At 39.6% G+C, this 17,523-nt stretch overlaps 2 protein-coding genes across 2 annotated transcripts; both read right to left on the reverse strand.

The window, feature by feature from the left end:
- Nucleotides 1–88: 88 nt before the first annotated feature.
- On the reverse strand, nt 89–11,562 carry mmp30 (matrix metallopeptidase 30). The gene is made up of 10 exons (XM_069672877.1): nt 11,308–11,562; nt 8,765–9,012; nt 8,528–8,676; nt 8,323–8,448; nt 6,199–6,360; nt 5,930–6,122; nt 2,579–2,709; nt 2,218–2,377; nt 2,020–2,123; nt 89–1,936 (listed from the first exon to the last, which is right to left on the reverse strand). The coding sequence occupies exons 1-10, from the start codon at nt 11,404–11,406 to the stop codon at nt 1,833–1,835; spliced, it is 1,476 nt and encodes a 491-aa protein (XP_069528978.1). The 5' UTR covers nt 11,407–11,562; the 3' UTR covers nt 89–1,832.
- A 1,464-nt stretch (nt 11,563–13,026) lies between these two features.
- On the reverse strand, nt 13,027–17,219 carry LOC138601501 (collagenase 3-like). Its single transcript, XM_069672878.1, has 10 exons — nt 17,121–17,219; nt 16,745–16,992; nt 16,513–16,661; nt 15,462–15,590; nt 14,928–15,089; nt 14,707–14,836; nt 14,466–14,599; nt 14,216–14,375; nt 14,019–14,122; nt 13,027–13,301 (listed from the first exon to the last, which is right to left on the reverse strand). The coding sequence occupies exons 1-10, from the start codon at nt 17,217–17,219 to the stop codon at nt 13,192–13,194; spliced, it is 1,425 nt and encodes a 474-aa protein (XP_069528979.1). The 3' UTR covers nt 13,027–13,191.
- Nucleotides 17,220–17,523: the final 304 nt, after the last annotated feature.

Genomic DNA, 17,523 nt, shown 5'->3' on the forward strand with positions numbered 1-17,523 from the left:
TTGTTAATATTTACCGTGTTTTTATCATAAAAATATAGATATAATCAAACAGAAATATAATGAAAATATATAATCACTGACAGCCACATGCAATAACTTACATTATCTGATTCATGATAGCACCCTGTGCACTCATTATTGCACTTGTCTTATTGTCTTAAATTCTGATAGGTATTCTCTATAATTGTATAACGTATTTTAGCCTGTACAGCTTCAAAAGATTTATAGATGATGGATGGAAGGTACACTGAGAGCAATGTAAACCTGAGTCAAACCACAAATATCTGGCCAATGAAACGGATTCTAAACCTGATGTTCTCATTTTCAACATTTGTCATGACCCCACTGGAACTGGACATATCTGGTTTTGTAGGTAAAGAAATAGAGGTTTGTAACCACTAGTGCTGCAGTTCAGGTATGTGGATAACTTAGGCTCAGTCTGGTATTTTATATGTTTTATTATTGTGTTTCGCTTTAATGACAGCTCCTGTACAGTGAAAAAAAAAAGAAAGTCTATACCCACACATAGCTTAAATTGCCTAAAGTCAAAATTACCATGTGCCCTCCACTGAGGTTTTGCTGGAATGATAAATGACCTTAACAAGTTAAATCACACAGCAGTTGCCTTATCAAAGTCAGCAAGTGCCAAAAAAGTGCACGTAAGTGTCACATAGTGGTGTAAATAAAGGAAAGTAAATGTTGCTCTTTCATGCATATTAAAGGTATGGTTTACTACCACCTCCAGGATGACAAAGTAATTTCATAGCCGTATCCGAAGCGAAGATTATCTCAGCTAACAAAATTATTGTTAGCCTAGCCACCGCAGCTAGTCAGAATAATTGATAGCAGAATACAGAATACATCATAGAAACCCCCGCCTGGAGGAAATACTTTGAATGGCTAATGTGTTGCTTTCAACGTAGCATACATAGGCTTTTTTTCCCGGCATATTTATGACTGACGTAGACGTTGGACTGCAAGTATTGATAACACCTGATGAAGTTTAACTCAATCACTGCGTTCAGGAGGGGGCACTATTAATAGATTTTTTTTAACTCCTTGTCATTCACAGCTTTTAACACTGAGGGGATCGCCACACCAGTCTAGCGATCGGCTCATGCCGCAGGCCCCACCATCAGCCACTTTTCGATCTTGGCGCTGCTGAAATGAAGTCTGATTCGATGTAATTCTATCAGAAAATGAGCGTCCCACTCAGTTGATTTATTACCCCAATAAACCTTTTCCTCATTAGTATATGGTCTCAATCACTGGTTTCGTCACTAAATGTGTTTTTAAAGTCAAATAGACGATAAAGCAGGGTGTTCTTTAAGGGTTGGCTTCTCTGTGACAAAAAGCTCTCATGTTGACCTTTCAATCAGGACAGAGGCGTGCTCACCCCTTCGTCAAAATAGGTCGCTTCTGTGCCCAAAACAAACATGTTGGGGGCCAAAATGTCAAACTCCAGGCTTGGGTGACGTCAAGTTGGCTACATCCGCTCCTCTTTTACAGTCTACGATCCACAAACTCATAACTAATTATAATTACGAAGCATTCAAACTCATCTTGATTATTTGCACTTTTAAAAGAGTTATCATATCATGATTGGTGATTGATGCATGAAGAAGTAAATTATTAATAACAAGTTTTTGTTGCCTATAAGATTATTAGAGTGTTTCATTAGATGTTTCTTTGTCAAGTATTCTATTTCTAAGTAGAATTGGAGAGAAAAGCCCCTCAAGCTACACAGGATCAGTTAGTGGAGTAGCTGTTATTGTGTCGTTATGTGTGTATGCCTGTTTGTGTATTTGTCAGTGGATGTGGTCTTTGTTTATTCAATTACAATCCATCCATCCATTGTTCAACAGCGTGCGAATCACTCGTCTGCGGTTGTAGTCGTACTCGGTCTGTCTGAATCCAGATGAAAAGTACAGATAACCTGAAAACAGACAAGCATCAACGTTATCACGCCGAACAGAAATGTATAAGCTGCGTTGTTATTAACCTTTGACCTTTCCTCACCCCCGTTCTGAAAAACAGCATCCACGCTGTAGCCGACCCCACTGAGCTCTGTGGAAATGGTTTTTGGGAACCCGTCGTCCATCCTGCCCATCCTTTCATTGTAGCTGTGTGAGTAATACGTGGGTGTGTTTATCAGTATGTGGTGTCTTTCTATATTTTGATTGTGCTTAGATGTTTGTGACGACTGAGACGACTCACCTCCAGTATTTGCCCCTCACAAAGAGGAGGGTTCTGCTGATGAATGACACATGGACAGCAGCATCCACCTTGGTAACAGATCCAGGCAAGCCGAAGTCACTGAGAGGTTTGGGATAACCTGGTAGGATAGTGTTTCCTCTGATCCCCCAGTAATGATCCCCTGTGACATGGAAAGAAAGAGTTATGTTCCTTATAGAGAGCGACAGATATGAGATCTTTGAGACTGAGCCTATGGGCCCAAATCAGCTCAGTATTAATTGTTGTTAGATATAATGGTAATGCTCTGAACTCGTCACATCATTTACTTTTTAACTCACAAAAAGCCTTTTCTGGATTATAAACTAAGTAACTTCTTTTGTACCTTCAAATAAAATGACAGTATTGTCCGTCTTGTACTCATAAGCAGCATCAACTTTTTTTATTCCAGGCCACACAGACTCAATCTTCTTCGTACTGATGCCGTCCCAGGAGCTGCTCTTCTTCCAGAAATGTCTGACAAAGAAACAAACATTTTTATGACAATATAACAGCAGCCATGTATTAAAATAAAAAGCAGAACGTGTGCATTTAAACTTTAACATGACTGCTCTAATGGAGCAACATGTTTCTGTGAAACTTAAATGACCAAATTAAAAAACAATAGTGCAAAACAATTCGACTCCAACACCAGAATCTTTGGATTCACGCAAAATAATTTTCATGGAGATTCTGTAATAATGAAGAGAGGACCAGTTACATTTGTTTTTCTAATGTGGATATGTTACAAGTCTGTGGACTCATATCCAAAATAAGCTAGTCACTCAAAAGTTATTTATACTCACACCATTAAACATTTTGTTGCGAGTTCTGGATTAGCGCTGTCCTCAGATAATAAAAAACACCTTATGTTGTTGGGTAAAAAAAAAAGCATCCATAGCTCAATAAGGAACTAATATGAATCAACTGTTTCTGAATCTTAATCCAAACGTCTTTTGTAAAATACTCATCAAACTAAACAAGCAGCACAAAACAAAAGGGCCTTAGTTAAGAATGGAATTACACAAAATACTTTCTATCTGTTGTGTTTTTTTAATAGACCAGCTCCAGTCATGTTTAAAGACGTATAAAATGCTCTGCTTGAAATAATAAATTGTGTCTGATAGTTTTTTTCTGCAAAATACGTTGTAAAAATCCTCCCAAGGCATCTCCTACTTCAATCTCATTAAAAATTCCCCAATCTGCAGAGTCCCCGCCCACTATCCACATTTACAACCGCCCCCTTTGTCACGAAAACCAAACACGTCTCTGCCATCGTTTAGTGGCATCTTGTTAAAACTTAGCTAGTTTGAAATGTAGTAATTAGTTGTAGTAACATTATTGTTAGCAGTCAGTAGTGAGTTTGCAAACATTACGATGACGGTTACAGCTGGCTCGCGCATCGCCGAAGTGGTTGCCATAGGTTACACATAATGATATGCATAGCATCACCCCGTCCATTAACGGGATTGGCTCCTTAGGTTTGTGACGTCTCAAACCTGCCAGTCTGAAAACGTGTTGTTCAGCCTGTCCTTGGTACACTGCAGTTTAAAAGCAGACAGGCCCAGCCATGGAGATGACTGCTCATGTTGTCCCTGATATGTCTTGAGGAACACCACATGTTTACAAGGTTAAACACTTAGGGGGGAATTCACTAAAGGATTGAGCAGCTTTTGCGCCTGCTAAATGACAAAAAGACTCCGCCTCTTTCTCCAAGCACACGCAGAAGGTTGAATGCACCTCAAAGTGCGCTGCAGTGCAAACATTTGTCTGTAAAAACAATCTGTTAATAATATATTGTCATTATTATTATTATTCATCAGTCTGGGGCTGTGCAAGGCTTGACCCCAGCACAGACTATTATTATATGGATGAGCTGCTCATTTAAAAAATGAAGCTGCGTTACAGACAGTTAAACTACTAAACACCTGTTGAGTCTGGACTTTACAATAAACTGTTAAAGAGCTGCCCCATCTTCTCCCTGCTCATCATTGATCTGTGCATGGAGTTGAGATCCGTCAGTGTGGATCTCAGGTAATGCCTGAGGGCACAGCATCCCGCAGCAGAGAGCGGAGGTGCAGACAGATTCTCTCCACAATCAGACACAAAACAAGCGCAAACTGCAAAGATTGTCATGTCTCGTCGGTTATGTTAAGTCTTATGTTTTTAGTCCTGTCTTCCATGTTTGCCATGTCCGCTTTTATTTTGTAGTAACTGTCCTCTCTCGTTTCAGAAACTTTATTTCCTGCCCTGGTGTTTCCTCGTCAGTGTGATTGTCTGCTCCACCCCTGATTGTGTCCACCTGTTTCCCATTTCCTCATGTATTTTAAGTCTGTGTCTACCTGTGTCCTGTGTCAGATCGTCTTGTCTCTAGTCTCGTCCTGATCCCTCTTGTCCAAGTAAGCTTTGTTCATATTAGTGTGGTCTTTGCTCTGGTCTTTAGTTCCAGCTTAGCTGTGATTTTTTGTTTGTACTTTGGTCAAGCCTTTTTTCCAGCATTGCTGTGATTTTGTGTTTTTCTCAACCTGATCTTAGTTTTCCTGCTTAGCAGCGATTTTATGTTGTACTTTGTGTTTCTTTGGAATTTTCGTGGACTTCCTTTGTTAAAATAAACCTTTTGATTTTTCTGAATTTTGAGTCGTGCTCTTGGGTCCTTTTTTTGAGTCCTGTCAAAGATCTGCTGAACTTTATGGTCGTGTTTGCGCTTGCACATCATCAGTGCAGTTTGCTTTGTGAATTGGACCTTTAGACGGAGCAGATAGAGGGGACAAATAATGCACAATTTATGGAGCTATCAGGAGCCGCAATTCATTCTTAGTAAATTCCCCCCTTGATTTGATTTGATTGATTTTCACTGGAAGGGGGCTTTGAGTTTGTTTAGTGATTGCTATGAATATGATTATTTCAACAACTAATCAGTTCAATTTCTCTTTTTCAATTTTTCTTTTTTTTTTAAATTCAAGTCTTTTTTTCATATTTGGGAAACTAAAATCGTATACAAAAAATTAAGAGCCCACTCTAAATGTTCCTTAAATCAGCATCTCTCTCTACATGTCTTGGCCAGCCCAATCCAGATCTGACCCCCATTAAAACCTCCTGAATGTGGAAGATGGATGGTCACAAGCCATCGATCAAAGACGAGCTGCCTCAAGAGCGGCCTAACGTCGCCTAACAGCACTGTGACAGACTGGTGGAGAGCATGCAGAGATGCATGACAGCTAAGTTAAAACATTAGTATTCTGTTGTTTAAACATGAACATGAACTTGTTTTCTTTGCATTATTCAAGGTCTGAAAAACATCTTTTTTGCATCTTTTGGACATCTTAATTAGTCGACATTTTCTGCAAAAAAAAGACCTGAATGAGAATATTTTATTTGGAATTAGAAGAAATGTTGAAAACAATAAAACAAAAGTTCATTTTACACAAACATATAAATCGTAGAACCAGAGAAAAACATATTTTTGCAGTGGTCTCTTATTTTTTTCTAGACCTGTATTTTATCGAAATGCCCTTCCTTGTATGGATCTCTTTGTGTTTTATATGTGTATCTCCCTTTTCTCTCTTTTTTTAAAGGAAAACTTTTCCATGTTTTGTCCAATGTTTCCATTTTTTAATGTTTTTTCTGTATATATATATATATATAAGATTCTATGAGATTAAGTTTAAAAAACAGAAAAGGTCCACACATGTCTCACCTGTCTTTGAAGAAGTAAAGGATGCCATTGTTGGAGGTTGCAGCATCAAAGATCAGGTACCTGCTGCACCCGTCTGGTTCATCAGGTTCTGCTGTGGGCTCAGGATCTGGTTGTGGTTTTGGGACCGGTGCTTTGGTGGGCTGTGGATCTGTGTCGGGTTTGGTCGTTGGTGGGACTGATGTTTCTCTGACTCCTTTGGGACACAAAAGAAGATCTTTGAGTATCTGTAGGAGAGGTCATTCAGTCTCTCAGTTAACATTAGCTCTTACCATAGATAGCCTGGACTCCCTGTCTGTCATCATCCGGCAGCTTGTAGCTCTCAGTGTCCACGTACTGGTAGTTGGGAAACATCAGAGCAGCTTTGTCCTTAGAGTGGGATAGTCCCAGTGCATGTCCAAACTCGTGGGCTGCCACCAATAACAGATTTGATCCTGTAGATACACACTGATACAGTTACTGTGGGTACGGAGTCAGCGGTTGAATTAAATCATCTCAATATCAAAGGTTCCTCAAAGGGGGATTTACAGTATTTTAAACCTAGTCAATATGTCTTATTTATCTTGGATCCTGAATGACTGATTGGTACAAAAAGTTTCACTTCACTTCTGTTACTTTCACTTCACTTGCTCAGGCTGTAATTGCTGCAATGAAACCTTTGGGGCAAAAGACCCCAATCAAGGTACGTCCACTTAAGATTTCTATTTTGCCACTGCAGGCTTGGATTGTTTTCCCCTTCAGATGTAGACAGTTTTGATGAGATAAGATGCTTTTTTTCACCAGAAGCAGCAGGGTTTTTTTTTACTCTGTTATCGTGTTGCCACACCTCTCAGTACTTTTTTTTCAGTACCCCTGATCAGTGCAAAAGAAAAAGGCTTTGAGGTTTCAATACAGTGATGTGTCATCAGTGGCTGATTTGCCAAGCAACAACCTGAAAAACAAACAAAAAAATCTTCATGTGGATTGTGTAGGCTCATTTTCAGCACATTATAAGCCAAAGATCCCGTAGATAAGCTCAGCTAAACAACATAACAAACAAGCATAAGCTTGAACATGATTGCAATTGTTAACATCATAGACTGTAAAAAAAAAAAGATGGACATGACAGCTCCCTAAAAGTGAAGCCAAACCCTCTCTATCGCCCCCTGCTGACAGGCTGCAGTATAGGTCATAAAGCCCGCCTCCTCCATGTTAACAGATGGGACATGAGTCAAACTATAAAATCAAAATACATGTCAACATTTTTTTTCTCAAACATGGTTTCTGTCATTATAGTTAGTTCTTATCATGCTGATTATGTGTTTTAATTAGTTATTTGATGCTATTAAATGGGGGTGTGACCTCATGTTTGACAGCTCTGTTGACAAATCGGGCTCCTGCAGCGTTCTGTTCCCGAGTAGCAGAGTAGAGGAGGAACTTTCCATATCTGCTTCAGACCAACACAAGATGGATCTTTAATGTTTTTTTTGTCAAAGTAAATGTGTGTTTTGGGTAGAGGAAGAGGCGCGACGTCAATACTGCAGCTCCGCCAGGCGATCTGTACTGCACAGACTCTGGCTCAAAATGCGCAAGATGGCAGCATCAGCTTCCAGGGGGTATTCCGGTTTCATTTTTGTCCAATGAGAGGAGGTGGAGATGCATCGTCCATCTTTATAGAGGTCATTGGTTTAGACAGTAAACAGTTTATAGCAATTAAACACATTCGTTAAACTCACATTAGTAAAAAAAAATATATTTCCTTAGGATCCCTTTCTGTAACGTTGCTGAAAGAGAAGGTATTTTTAAACTTGGGCCATATTGTAACAAATTTGGGTGTTGAAAGGATTCATAGGAACAAAAACTATTGGAATTGGTCCAGTAGATAGCCTCCGCCGTAGCCGCGAAAAGGCCGTAATGACTGCAACATAATCCTGGGCAATTGCGCCCAATGAAAATACGTCCACTAAAAGTGCTTGTTTTTGCCACTGACAGGCTCAGATTGTTACTCCAGGTGTCCGACAACATTATGGAAATGATCCCGACAAAGATCGTCCTTTTTTTAAAGAGTCAATCCCTTGCCGTATCGCAGCTACGGGGGAGGCCATCGATGAGATGAATGAAGTTTTTGTTCCTGTGAGTCATTTTGTACAAAATAGGGCCAAGGTTTAAAAATACGGAACTTCTCCGTTAAACATTTGAAATTACATCCTTAACCTGTAAGAAAAGAAGCACTTTTATTGGACTGACTGATGTGGTGCATTTACCCCCAGGGATAATGTTGCTGCCAATATCGGCTTTTATTGAGCTGCTACGTGAAGCAATACTGGAGCAATTCCAAAGCTTTTTTGTACTTATTAGTCATTTACAAAAATAGGACACAGGTTTAAAAATATCACATTTGCCTTTAATGCCAGTACCTGACGAGGTGAGAGTCCAGTCTTCGTCCTCATCAAAATGGGCGTCTCCTCCACGGCCTGCTCCCGGGGAGAAAGCGTGGGCCAAGACCCCACCCTGCCCATCGAATGGAGCGAAATCTCCATGGTCTGGTTTTGAGACGAGTTGAGAAGAGTTTTAGTTCAATTAGATTTTTAAACATTTTCTCAACTGATGGCACTGCATTACCTTGACCATTGAACTTGATCATCATGTCAGCCGTGCCGCTGTTGATCTGCTTGAAATCCAGAGGAATGACGTCACTGTACACCTTCAGAGCCTTGGCTAAGGTGGCATCCACGTCACTTTGAGTCATGTCTGGAGTGTATTGAGTTATCCTATGCAGATGTGAGAGTAAAAACAGTTAACCAAAGAACATTCCCAGACTTTTGGACTGTCTTCTGACATGGAGATCTGGTGTAGTACCTGTATGTGACCACAGTCTTGTCCCACTTGGGTCGACCGTCAAAATGGCTGTAACTGGCCACATCTGTGATACCACAGCGTGGCCGAGCCATCACTTCCATGGTGTTGGAGTCCAGCTGCCCCGTCACCTCCAGCCCAAAGAACTGCTGCATTTTTCTCAGAGTATCGTCGAAATCATCCAGAGAACTACGCCAGACACTGTCGGGGGCACTGACCCCCACCTCAGAGAAGAAATGAGACAGGTAGGCCTGAACGGAGAAAAAAAGACATCAACAATACTCATTTGTTTGTTGTGCAATCTCAGTGTCCCTATGTCTGAAAAAAAAGCTGTGAATGTGTCCTCATGGATGCCCCTGTCATTGATAAAAAAATGCCCTCTGGGTTCCCTTCCAGTGTATAAATGATACATGCTGGAAAACAGTTGGCCTCTGCACATTCCTCACACAGGTGAGACAATGTACCCTCATGTATGCCTCTATAGCTAAAAATGCCCACGTTGGTGGCGTTGGTGCCCCACGGCCTACTGCGGGTGTGTTCACAGCCACAGTGTAATAGAGAACTCCACCTTGAATTTCCACCTTAAAACTGAAAGCATATCAATATGTATGTAATTGAAAACATACAAAAAACGTACAACGACGAACAGATGAAAGGATTGTCAGCTCTTTTGCCTGTTGGCTTTAGGCATCCTAGATAATGAAAATAATTCTTTCCATCCATTATCTATACCGCTTATCCTGTTCAGGGTTGCGGGGGTGGGGGAGGGGGGCATTGGCCGAGAGGCGTTGTTACACCTGGACTGATCACAAGTCAATCACAGGGCTGAAACATAGAGACAAGGCAACCTTTCACGCTCACATTCACACCTACTGGCAATTTTGAGTCCCCAATGAATCTGTCGGGCATGTCTTTGGACTGAGGGAGGAAGCAGGAGTACCCGGATATGCAAACTCCGCACAGAAAGGCCCACTTTGACCTTCTAGCTGCGGGGCAACAGCGCTAAGCACTAAGCGCAGGTCTGTCATGACTTTGCTGGAGTGGATATGAACTTGTTTCCACATAGACATATTTTGTGCACAATCATTGTGTGTGCACAAGATAGTAATTGGTCTGCACATGATAATAATCTTGTGCACGCAACTGAACTCTCAGCTCTAAGAATTATTTTTCATCAAAAATGCTTCGATAAAAAGACAACACTTTTATGAGAGTGGATCAGTTTTAAATATTTCAGTAATAATGAAGCAGTTAGGAACAGACAGTTAAATGTGTCAAACCAAAGGCTGAACATTTCCAACTTCTCAGCAAGCTTAAGCTCTGCTTACTGCACTTTTGTGTGGAAAACTACTCGCTCGTGCTTATCATAAAAACAGATGTCCATTGCTCCCGGCGTGATGGAAAAAGTCCAATTATTGACTGACTTCAAAACAATGTGTGTCTGTTTGGTTGTGCTGTTATGACAGCCACCAGTTGCTCCTCTGTTTGTATTTCAAACAAATTAGCAGTCCATGGAGCATTTGCTGCCCCCTGTCTGCCAATTTAGTCCTGAAATCTTAAGGATTATATTAATTACTTTAGTCAAGTTTCCTTTCCTCCTTCCTTATTAGGCAAGTCTACTTCCTTTTCTGAGAAACCAATAAGCAATTGAATCTTCGCACACCCCGGACTGGTGAAGAGTCGCCTTATTTGGACATGTAAGGTATCATTGTGTAGTGAAGGGTTTTATTTTCCTCCCTACGGCAGAAACCTGCAGAAATCGGTGGCTTTACAGTGTACACTTGTTCTCTTCATAAATAATAATGCATGACACTACTGGAACTCCAGATTTTTAATACTATAGTAACTATATATATATTATTTTTCTACTTTACTTTTTCAAATGCTGGTACATACCATCTTAGGCCATTAGTTGTCATAAAATACAATGTAATTACGGCATATCTGAAAATAAACCCTGAGAAAAGTCTATTTTTCTCTTTTAGAAAAGCACCATGTTTATTGAAAATGCCACTAAGAAATGTCCTCTGAAAGATTTCTGTTAACCTACAAAACAAAACCATTTGATCTTTAAACATTTTCTTTTCAATGCTGCACCAAGGGTGCAATATCGCATGCAAAGCAGTGTGCACACCTCCAGACTTAGTGTTTAATGATGTTTAGATGCAGATTTCAAAGAATGCATGGGGAGGTGTTTTTCCTTTCTGAAGAAAAATATGGTATACATACCTTTAAATCTAAATTTAGATTGTTGTAATTGTTTTTTTTTATACTGTAAATCTTATATTTAATGGCAAAAGAAGCATCAGAAGTAGTATTCAGAAAAGAATATTCTTAAAGTGGGTAGTGTTTATATATTTCCTGTTGGAAAAAAAGTTGAACTTATGTTACCTTATGTATGTCTTTGTCGAAAGAGGATGGATCTTACAGAATCACAGGTCTTACAGAATCACAGAAAAAAAAACTATTGCACTTCCCTTCCTTACAGGTTACATAACATTAGCAAACAGCTCAACATTTTAGCAACAGCAACGCCTCATGTTTACCTGGGCTTTAGAGAGCTCCTCTTGGCTGGGTGAGGTTAGTGGCACAGCTCCACCGTGTGCTACAAACACAACAATCATCACAACCAGTGCACCTTCCATGATTCCTTTATTCTCCTGCAGAGAAGCATCAACTCCAGGCTTTCCTTCCACTCCGGCTCTGCTCTGATGAAGAGTTGTTATGGACTATTTGGTTATTTCCTGAAACTGTCAATTTAAGGTAATGAGTGGGAAAGATGCATGATGGGGCAATAAAACATTCCTGCAAGTGTCTCAACATGAACAGCCCCATTAAGAAGGACAGGATGAGAAGTGTTGTGTTGAGAGCAGGAGTGGAGGGGTGGTAGGGGTAACATGAGGTAAGGAGTCGAGTACATTGTGCCTGCATGGACATGATGGAGATTAACTATGCAAACATTTTGTTTGCTTCAGATAAGAGTTTAAAACATCCCACCCATCACGTAGGCTACTCTCCTGTGTAATACTAGCTGTTCTTGTTTAATTTAGTTTCTGCTTCATTTCATCACTTTTGAGAACCAACAGTTGATAGTATTTCCCCTTTGATTTAGTTTGTTCCATGTGGTTGCTTCCAGCTCATGTAAAATAATCTGATGACAATATTTCAAGGGTTTAGGTAGCAAAAGTCAATCCTTCAAATATTGTCTTTTTATTTCTTTATCGATGCGAGACACATATTAGTCATTCAGAGCAGCCTTAAGAATTCACCATATTAACACGACTGCCATTTTTCTCCTACGCCACAGTCAGAGTGGGCAGCTCAAATGCTGTTATAATGTCATACTCCTGCACTCCAGGTTTGAAAATTGTATAGACATATGTAATCTGATAAATCAATACTTTAAAAAATAATTTAAGCACCTCCTGGTTGATCAGCAGCTGAAAAGACAATGGGAAGTGGAACGTGGGCTTTATTTCAAAATATTCAAAATATTGTATAACCAATCAGAAAGTAAAGGTTAGCATTTAATCATTCACATTAGCTAGTCAACATTATCCTCAGCTGGCTAATGTTACCATTTAATAACTAGCTAATGTTACTGTTAGTGAGGAATTTGCGCCTTTCACACTATCAGATGGTAATGTTAGCTATGAAGTGGTTGAATGCTAACATTAGCTAATGATTTACCAAATTTAAACCCTTTCTTCTTCAAAGGGAAAATAATAATAATAATATTTCTTTAATTGACAAGAATTAAGTGTGTTGCTTTATATTGTGTGACCCTGAGCCTCTGTAAGGACATGTGCTTTAGAAGCTACTGAAGATAAGAAGCAAATGTTCTTTAGAAGCACCACTGAATATTTCATGGATGTTTATTAAAACCAATACTCTCAGATTTAGGCATGGGCCATTTGTACAGTTACATATGTATCACCCAACAAAACAGGAAGACAAAAACCCTTCCACTGTTGGCATGCCAGTGCTTGCAGCCATCTTGGAGCCAGTTAATTTATTTTTTCTGTTCTGACATTAAATACCAGGAAGCACCTGCTCATTTGGTTTAAATGAAGTGAAAATGAAAGCTTAGTGGGTGTAGAGTCACAAAATTTTAATCTGACTTTATATATTTTTTTACTAAACAGCCAAGATGGACGATAAGTCTCATACACAGTAGCAATGCTACAAAGGAAATACAACAGACATTTAGATTAATTATTATTTAATGTATAAAAATAATGTTACATTTTATTTATACACTCTTTTAATACTGTATGTTTACACCTCTAAATATATTGATATAATTAAATATTGGAAACATAAAATTTGGCATAATAGAAATATTTAAAGTGTTCTACTTCAACACTGTTAATGTACATTCATTTTCTTTCAAAGTGTCACCTACATAAACAACTTATTTACAAAGTTGTCTAGAAATTTGTGCAGCGCAGGAAGTAGCTGTTCCTCAGGACACGGTACAACCTCCCGCTCCTCAGGTGGTACTCGAACATGTAGGGTCCACTGTAGATGTAAGTAAAACCTGCAGAATAGAGATTCAATGTTAGCTTCTGTGTGCCAGTTCAATTAGGGAAATATATTCAATCACTTTCTTGCTGAGAGTCAGATGAGAAGATTGGTACGACTTTTATATCTGTCAGTTAAATATGATGCTGGAGTGAGAGGACGGCTAGCTTAGCTGAGCACTAGTTAGGGAAAACAGCTAGAATCTACCTATTAGCACCTATTGACATGATAACGTCAGTTTTTTACAAGCAACCAATCAAGAATCAACAAAGTCACTGCAACCAGCCAAGACATAGTCCGGAATATGGGAAACGCTTAAACAATACCTTAGCGCCATGTAGGCAGTAGTAGAGTTATTAAATGTAGAATTAAACTGTATTAGTTGATACAAGGAATGGCATTTATTTTCTTCCAAAAAGAGTCACAACCCAGGAGTTTTACTGTTGACAGCTTTTCCAAAAATCTACGTATTGTGGCTCTAAAACGCCTGGAATAAACTTAGCCAAATGTATGTGTTTGAAATCACAATTATTGGTGTGACTGTAGATTATGTGTACTTAGGACAGAGCAAGGCTAACTGCTAGCCTCTGTTTTTAGTCTTTATGCGAGGCAAATTTTGGTGTACAAGTATCAAGAGTGGTAATGATCATCTCATCAAGTTCTTAGCAAAAAAACATTTCCTTTTATGTCACTTTTCTTCTAAAGGCTCAGGTCAGCTTTAAAGGCTACCCACCTCTGTACTGGAAAGCTGCTGTCACTTTTCTGTTAAGGCCGTTGAAGGTCTGATCCAACCTCTTCGGGAATCCCTGGTCCATGGTCCTTCTGGCCTCATCATAACTGAAGAAACACAGACAACATAGATACATTCAGTAAGGGTAAAAGAAAAATAATATCTCAGTGAAATCTGAAATTTGGATACTCTGAACACACCTGTAGTAATAGTTGCCTACAAAGTACAGTGTCTTGCCAGATTCCACATCATAGACGGCTGCATCGATTTTCCTCACACTTCTTGGTAAACCAACGCTGGTAAGTCTTTGAGGATAACCACGCACCAGATCATAACCAGAGAAGGCCCAAACTCTGCGACCTGCAGGCAGGAGAAGATCATACGTATGATTTAGTTTAACTTTGAAATGGTGTCAGGTAGATCCCTCAAGTATATTAGTAGAAAACGTACCTTTAAAGAGATATATTCTGTCTGACTGTTGGCTTTCATAGGCAGCGTCAATATTGTTGGGGGCATTGGGCCAGAAGTTTGTGATGAGACTTTGTTGAGGTGTTATGCTCTGGGGGTAACTGCGCCAGAAGAAGCTGAGAACACACAAGACCATTATTTAGATAAACAAAGTCACAAGTGGTGAGAAACAACCCTTCCAGACTTTAGATTCAGATGTTTCAGCATTCCGCGTTTTTGATACCTGTCTTTGAAGAAGAGCATCTCTCCTCGTATGGTGGTGACAGCATCCAACACCATGGTGGAGTCACAGGCATCAGGGGTGGTGGGGGGCTCAGGTCCAGGCTGAGCAGGATCCTTGACGGGGTTTGAACCTGGAGGTTAAATACAATTAGCATCTCACTGAGTTGTGTGACATCAAAGATCCAACATCTTTGATTGATATTATAGACATCTAGCTCTCACCATAGAGATACTGGATTCCGTTGACGTCGTCCCGGGGCAGAACAAAGGTGTCAGGGTTTCTGTAGGCGTATGTAGGGTACATGAGGGCACCAGGATCATCAGAGTGGGACAGGCCCAAGGAGTGACCAAACTCATGGGCAGCCACCATGAAGAGGACGTAGCCTATGGAAACAAATACAGTAACAGTTGTTCAAAATGACAAGCAACTTTTCATGTCAGAATACACACAGTGGGGTGACTCATTAAAATATCTTTTGGCAGTGTGGAAGAAGGACAAGCAAAACACCTCCTGTGAGTGATAAATTCAGACATCAGTATATTGGTTATACTGATGCATTCATGTATAAGCGAAACCCTAATGTTTAAGATGAAAGATACTACTGACTTAAAACTACTTCTAAATATATATCTGTTGTTAGAATAAATTGTATTTTCTAAAATATTGTAATCAATTATGGTCAAGTAACTACTGTAGTAACTACATCAATAGCACTTGAGTAAATGTGCATATTAAGTCTGAAGTTACCAACTCACCTCTGTTTGAACGGAAAGTGAAGGTCTCATCCTCATCAAAATGAGCGTCTCCTCCAATGCCAGGGCCGGGGGCGAAGGCGTGGGCAAGAGTGCCACCAGGGCCATCAAATGGGTAATAATCTCCATGTGCTGTTAGAAAGAACATGTTCAGGTCAGATAATGTGTACTAGAAAAAATATTACATAAGACGAGTGTGTCCCAAATGCAAAATGACATTTGTAAAATGTTATGGGTATTGCTCAGATTCCTTGTGGGATATAGCATCAAGACCCTGAGTTAAGATAAACATTGCAACAAGTACAAAACAACCGCCAGAAAAAATTGGCTCCAGGATGGCTACAAGCACTGGCATGCCACCAGTGGAATGATTGTTGTTTCCTTGTTTTGTTGAGTGATACACATTACATAACTGTTCTGGAACTATACAAAGTGCCTGCAATTAAAGGATAAATGTCACTCTAGTATGCAAAACAGGAAGTGCTATAGGTGCTATAGGCCACTTGGATATTTACACCAGCAATACAAAATCAAACACATCCAAATTTCACATCTGTTAACAAATTTAAGTTATACTTTAACGACAAGAACATTATTCTATTCATCAGGTGGTGGAAACACAAAGGTACATTTTCTTTAGTTCTGTGCTTAAGTAATATTTGATCGATATTTTGTACTGCAAGTCAGAAGTATTTCAGTAGACAAACATAATCTTACTCCATCCATTTGAAATTATAAGCTAGAAGCAATTATGTATGTGATAGTTTATACTAATAAAAGTAGTAAAATAGGTGCCTCAAATTTGCTCCATGAGTGCAATGAGTCTATGAGTCTAATAAACACATCATATTATAATAAAACAAATTAAACCAATCTACAAATTGATACTTTTATTTTTGATGTTAGGCACTTTTTGCTGATAGTACTTCTGTTCTTTCTCTTGAATAACTTTTTGCTGTTCCTTGTAAAAGAGTACTATTAGATCATGCTTTACTATTACTTTAGTACTACATCTGCATACTTCTTTCACCACTGAAAGTTATTATGTACTCACATCTGCTGCCAAAGGAGATCATGATGTCAGCGGTACCACTGTAGAGTTTTGTGAATCTCAGAGGAGTGACATTGGCCCAAACCTGCAGCGCCTTCTCTATGGAGTCATCAATCTCTGCCTGAGACATGTCAGGTGTGTAGTTCTCGATCCTGTAGGGTAAAAAATCAAGAATATTGTTAGATGAACTGATATATTTACTCTTTCACATACTTTCTGTTGTCAGATAGTTCACCTGTAGGTAAGGATGTTTTTATTCCACTTGGGGCTATTTCCGAAAGTGGTGAAACGGGCAATGCTGCCATCAGGAACGCCACAGCGGGGCTTCTTCATCATGGCTAAGGTGTCTGCATCCAGCGCCCCGGTGATTTGTAGACCGAAGAATCTCTGCATCTCACTCAGCTTCCTGCTCACCGGGCTGATCCCCCGTCTGATACTTGGACCTGTCTCCTCTGTTAGGTTGAAGAAATTCTTCAGGTAGCTCTGTAAAAAAAGATGAGATTAAGTAGTGAGTAATGGTCTTCAGATTTAGTGGATTGATGAAAATTCCTAATATGCACATCTCAGACACATCTTAACTAAAAACAAAGCGTGAAAGCAAACACACACACCTCTGCAAAACCTTCATCCTGCACAGTAACTGGTAATGCTGGTGCACAGTAAACTGTGACTGCCAGGCTCAGTATGATGCACAGACTGTAAGACTTCATGCTTCCTCGTTGGATGCAACTTGTGTTTCTGTGCTGGAGTCAGCTGTTATATAGGATGAGAAGTGGAAGTGTTGGGGAGTGGGCGTGTTGAGCAACCTCCCTGAGTCTGTGACTCAAGTTTTCCTTATACGGATAAAAAAAAAGATTGACTTTGATTGCTCAGCCAGCAACATCAAAAATTCCCCCAAACAAGATATAATTATGATGGTATGATGTCATGTCCATGTCAGAAGAACACATTTTAAATTAAATGATGTAAATGTATTCTGATTAAAAATGTATTCTTAGTTGCCAATATTTCTTT

Source organism: Semicossyphus pulcher, unplaced genomic scaffold (assembly GCF_022749685.1).
Source record: "Semicossyphus pulcher isolate SPU_LCO1_2020_fin unplaced genomic scaffold, fSemPul1.0.p SCAF_10, whole genome shotgun sequence".
Classification (NCBI taxonomy): Eukaryota; Metazoa; Chordata; class Actinopteri; order Labriformes; family Labridae; genus Semicossyphus; species Semicossyphus pulcher.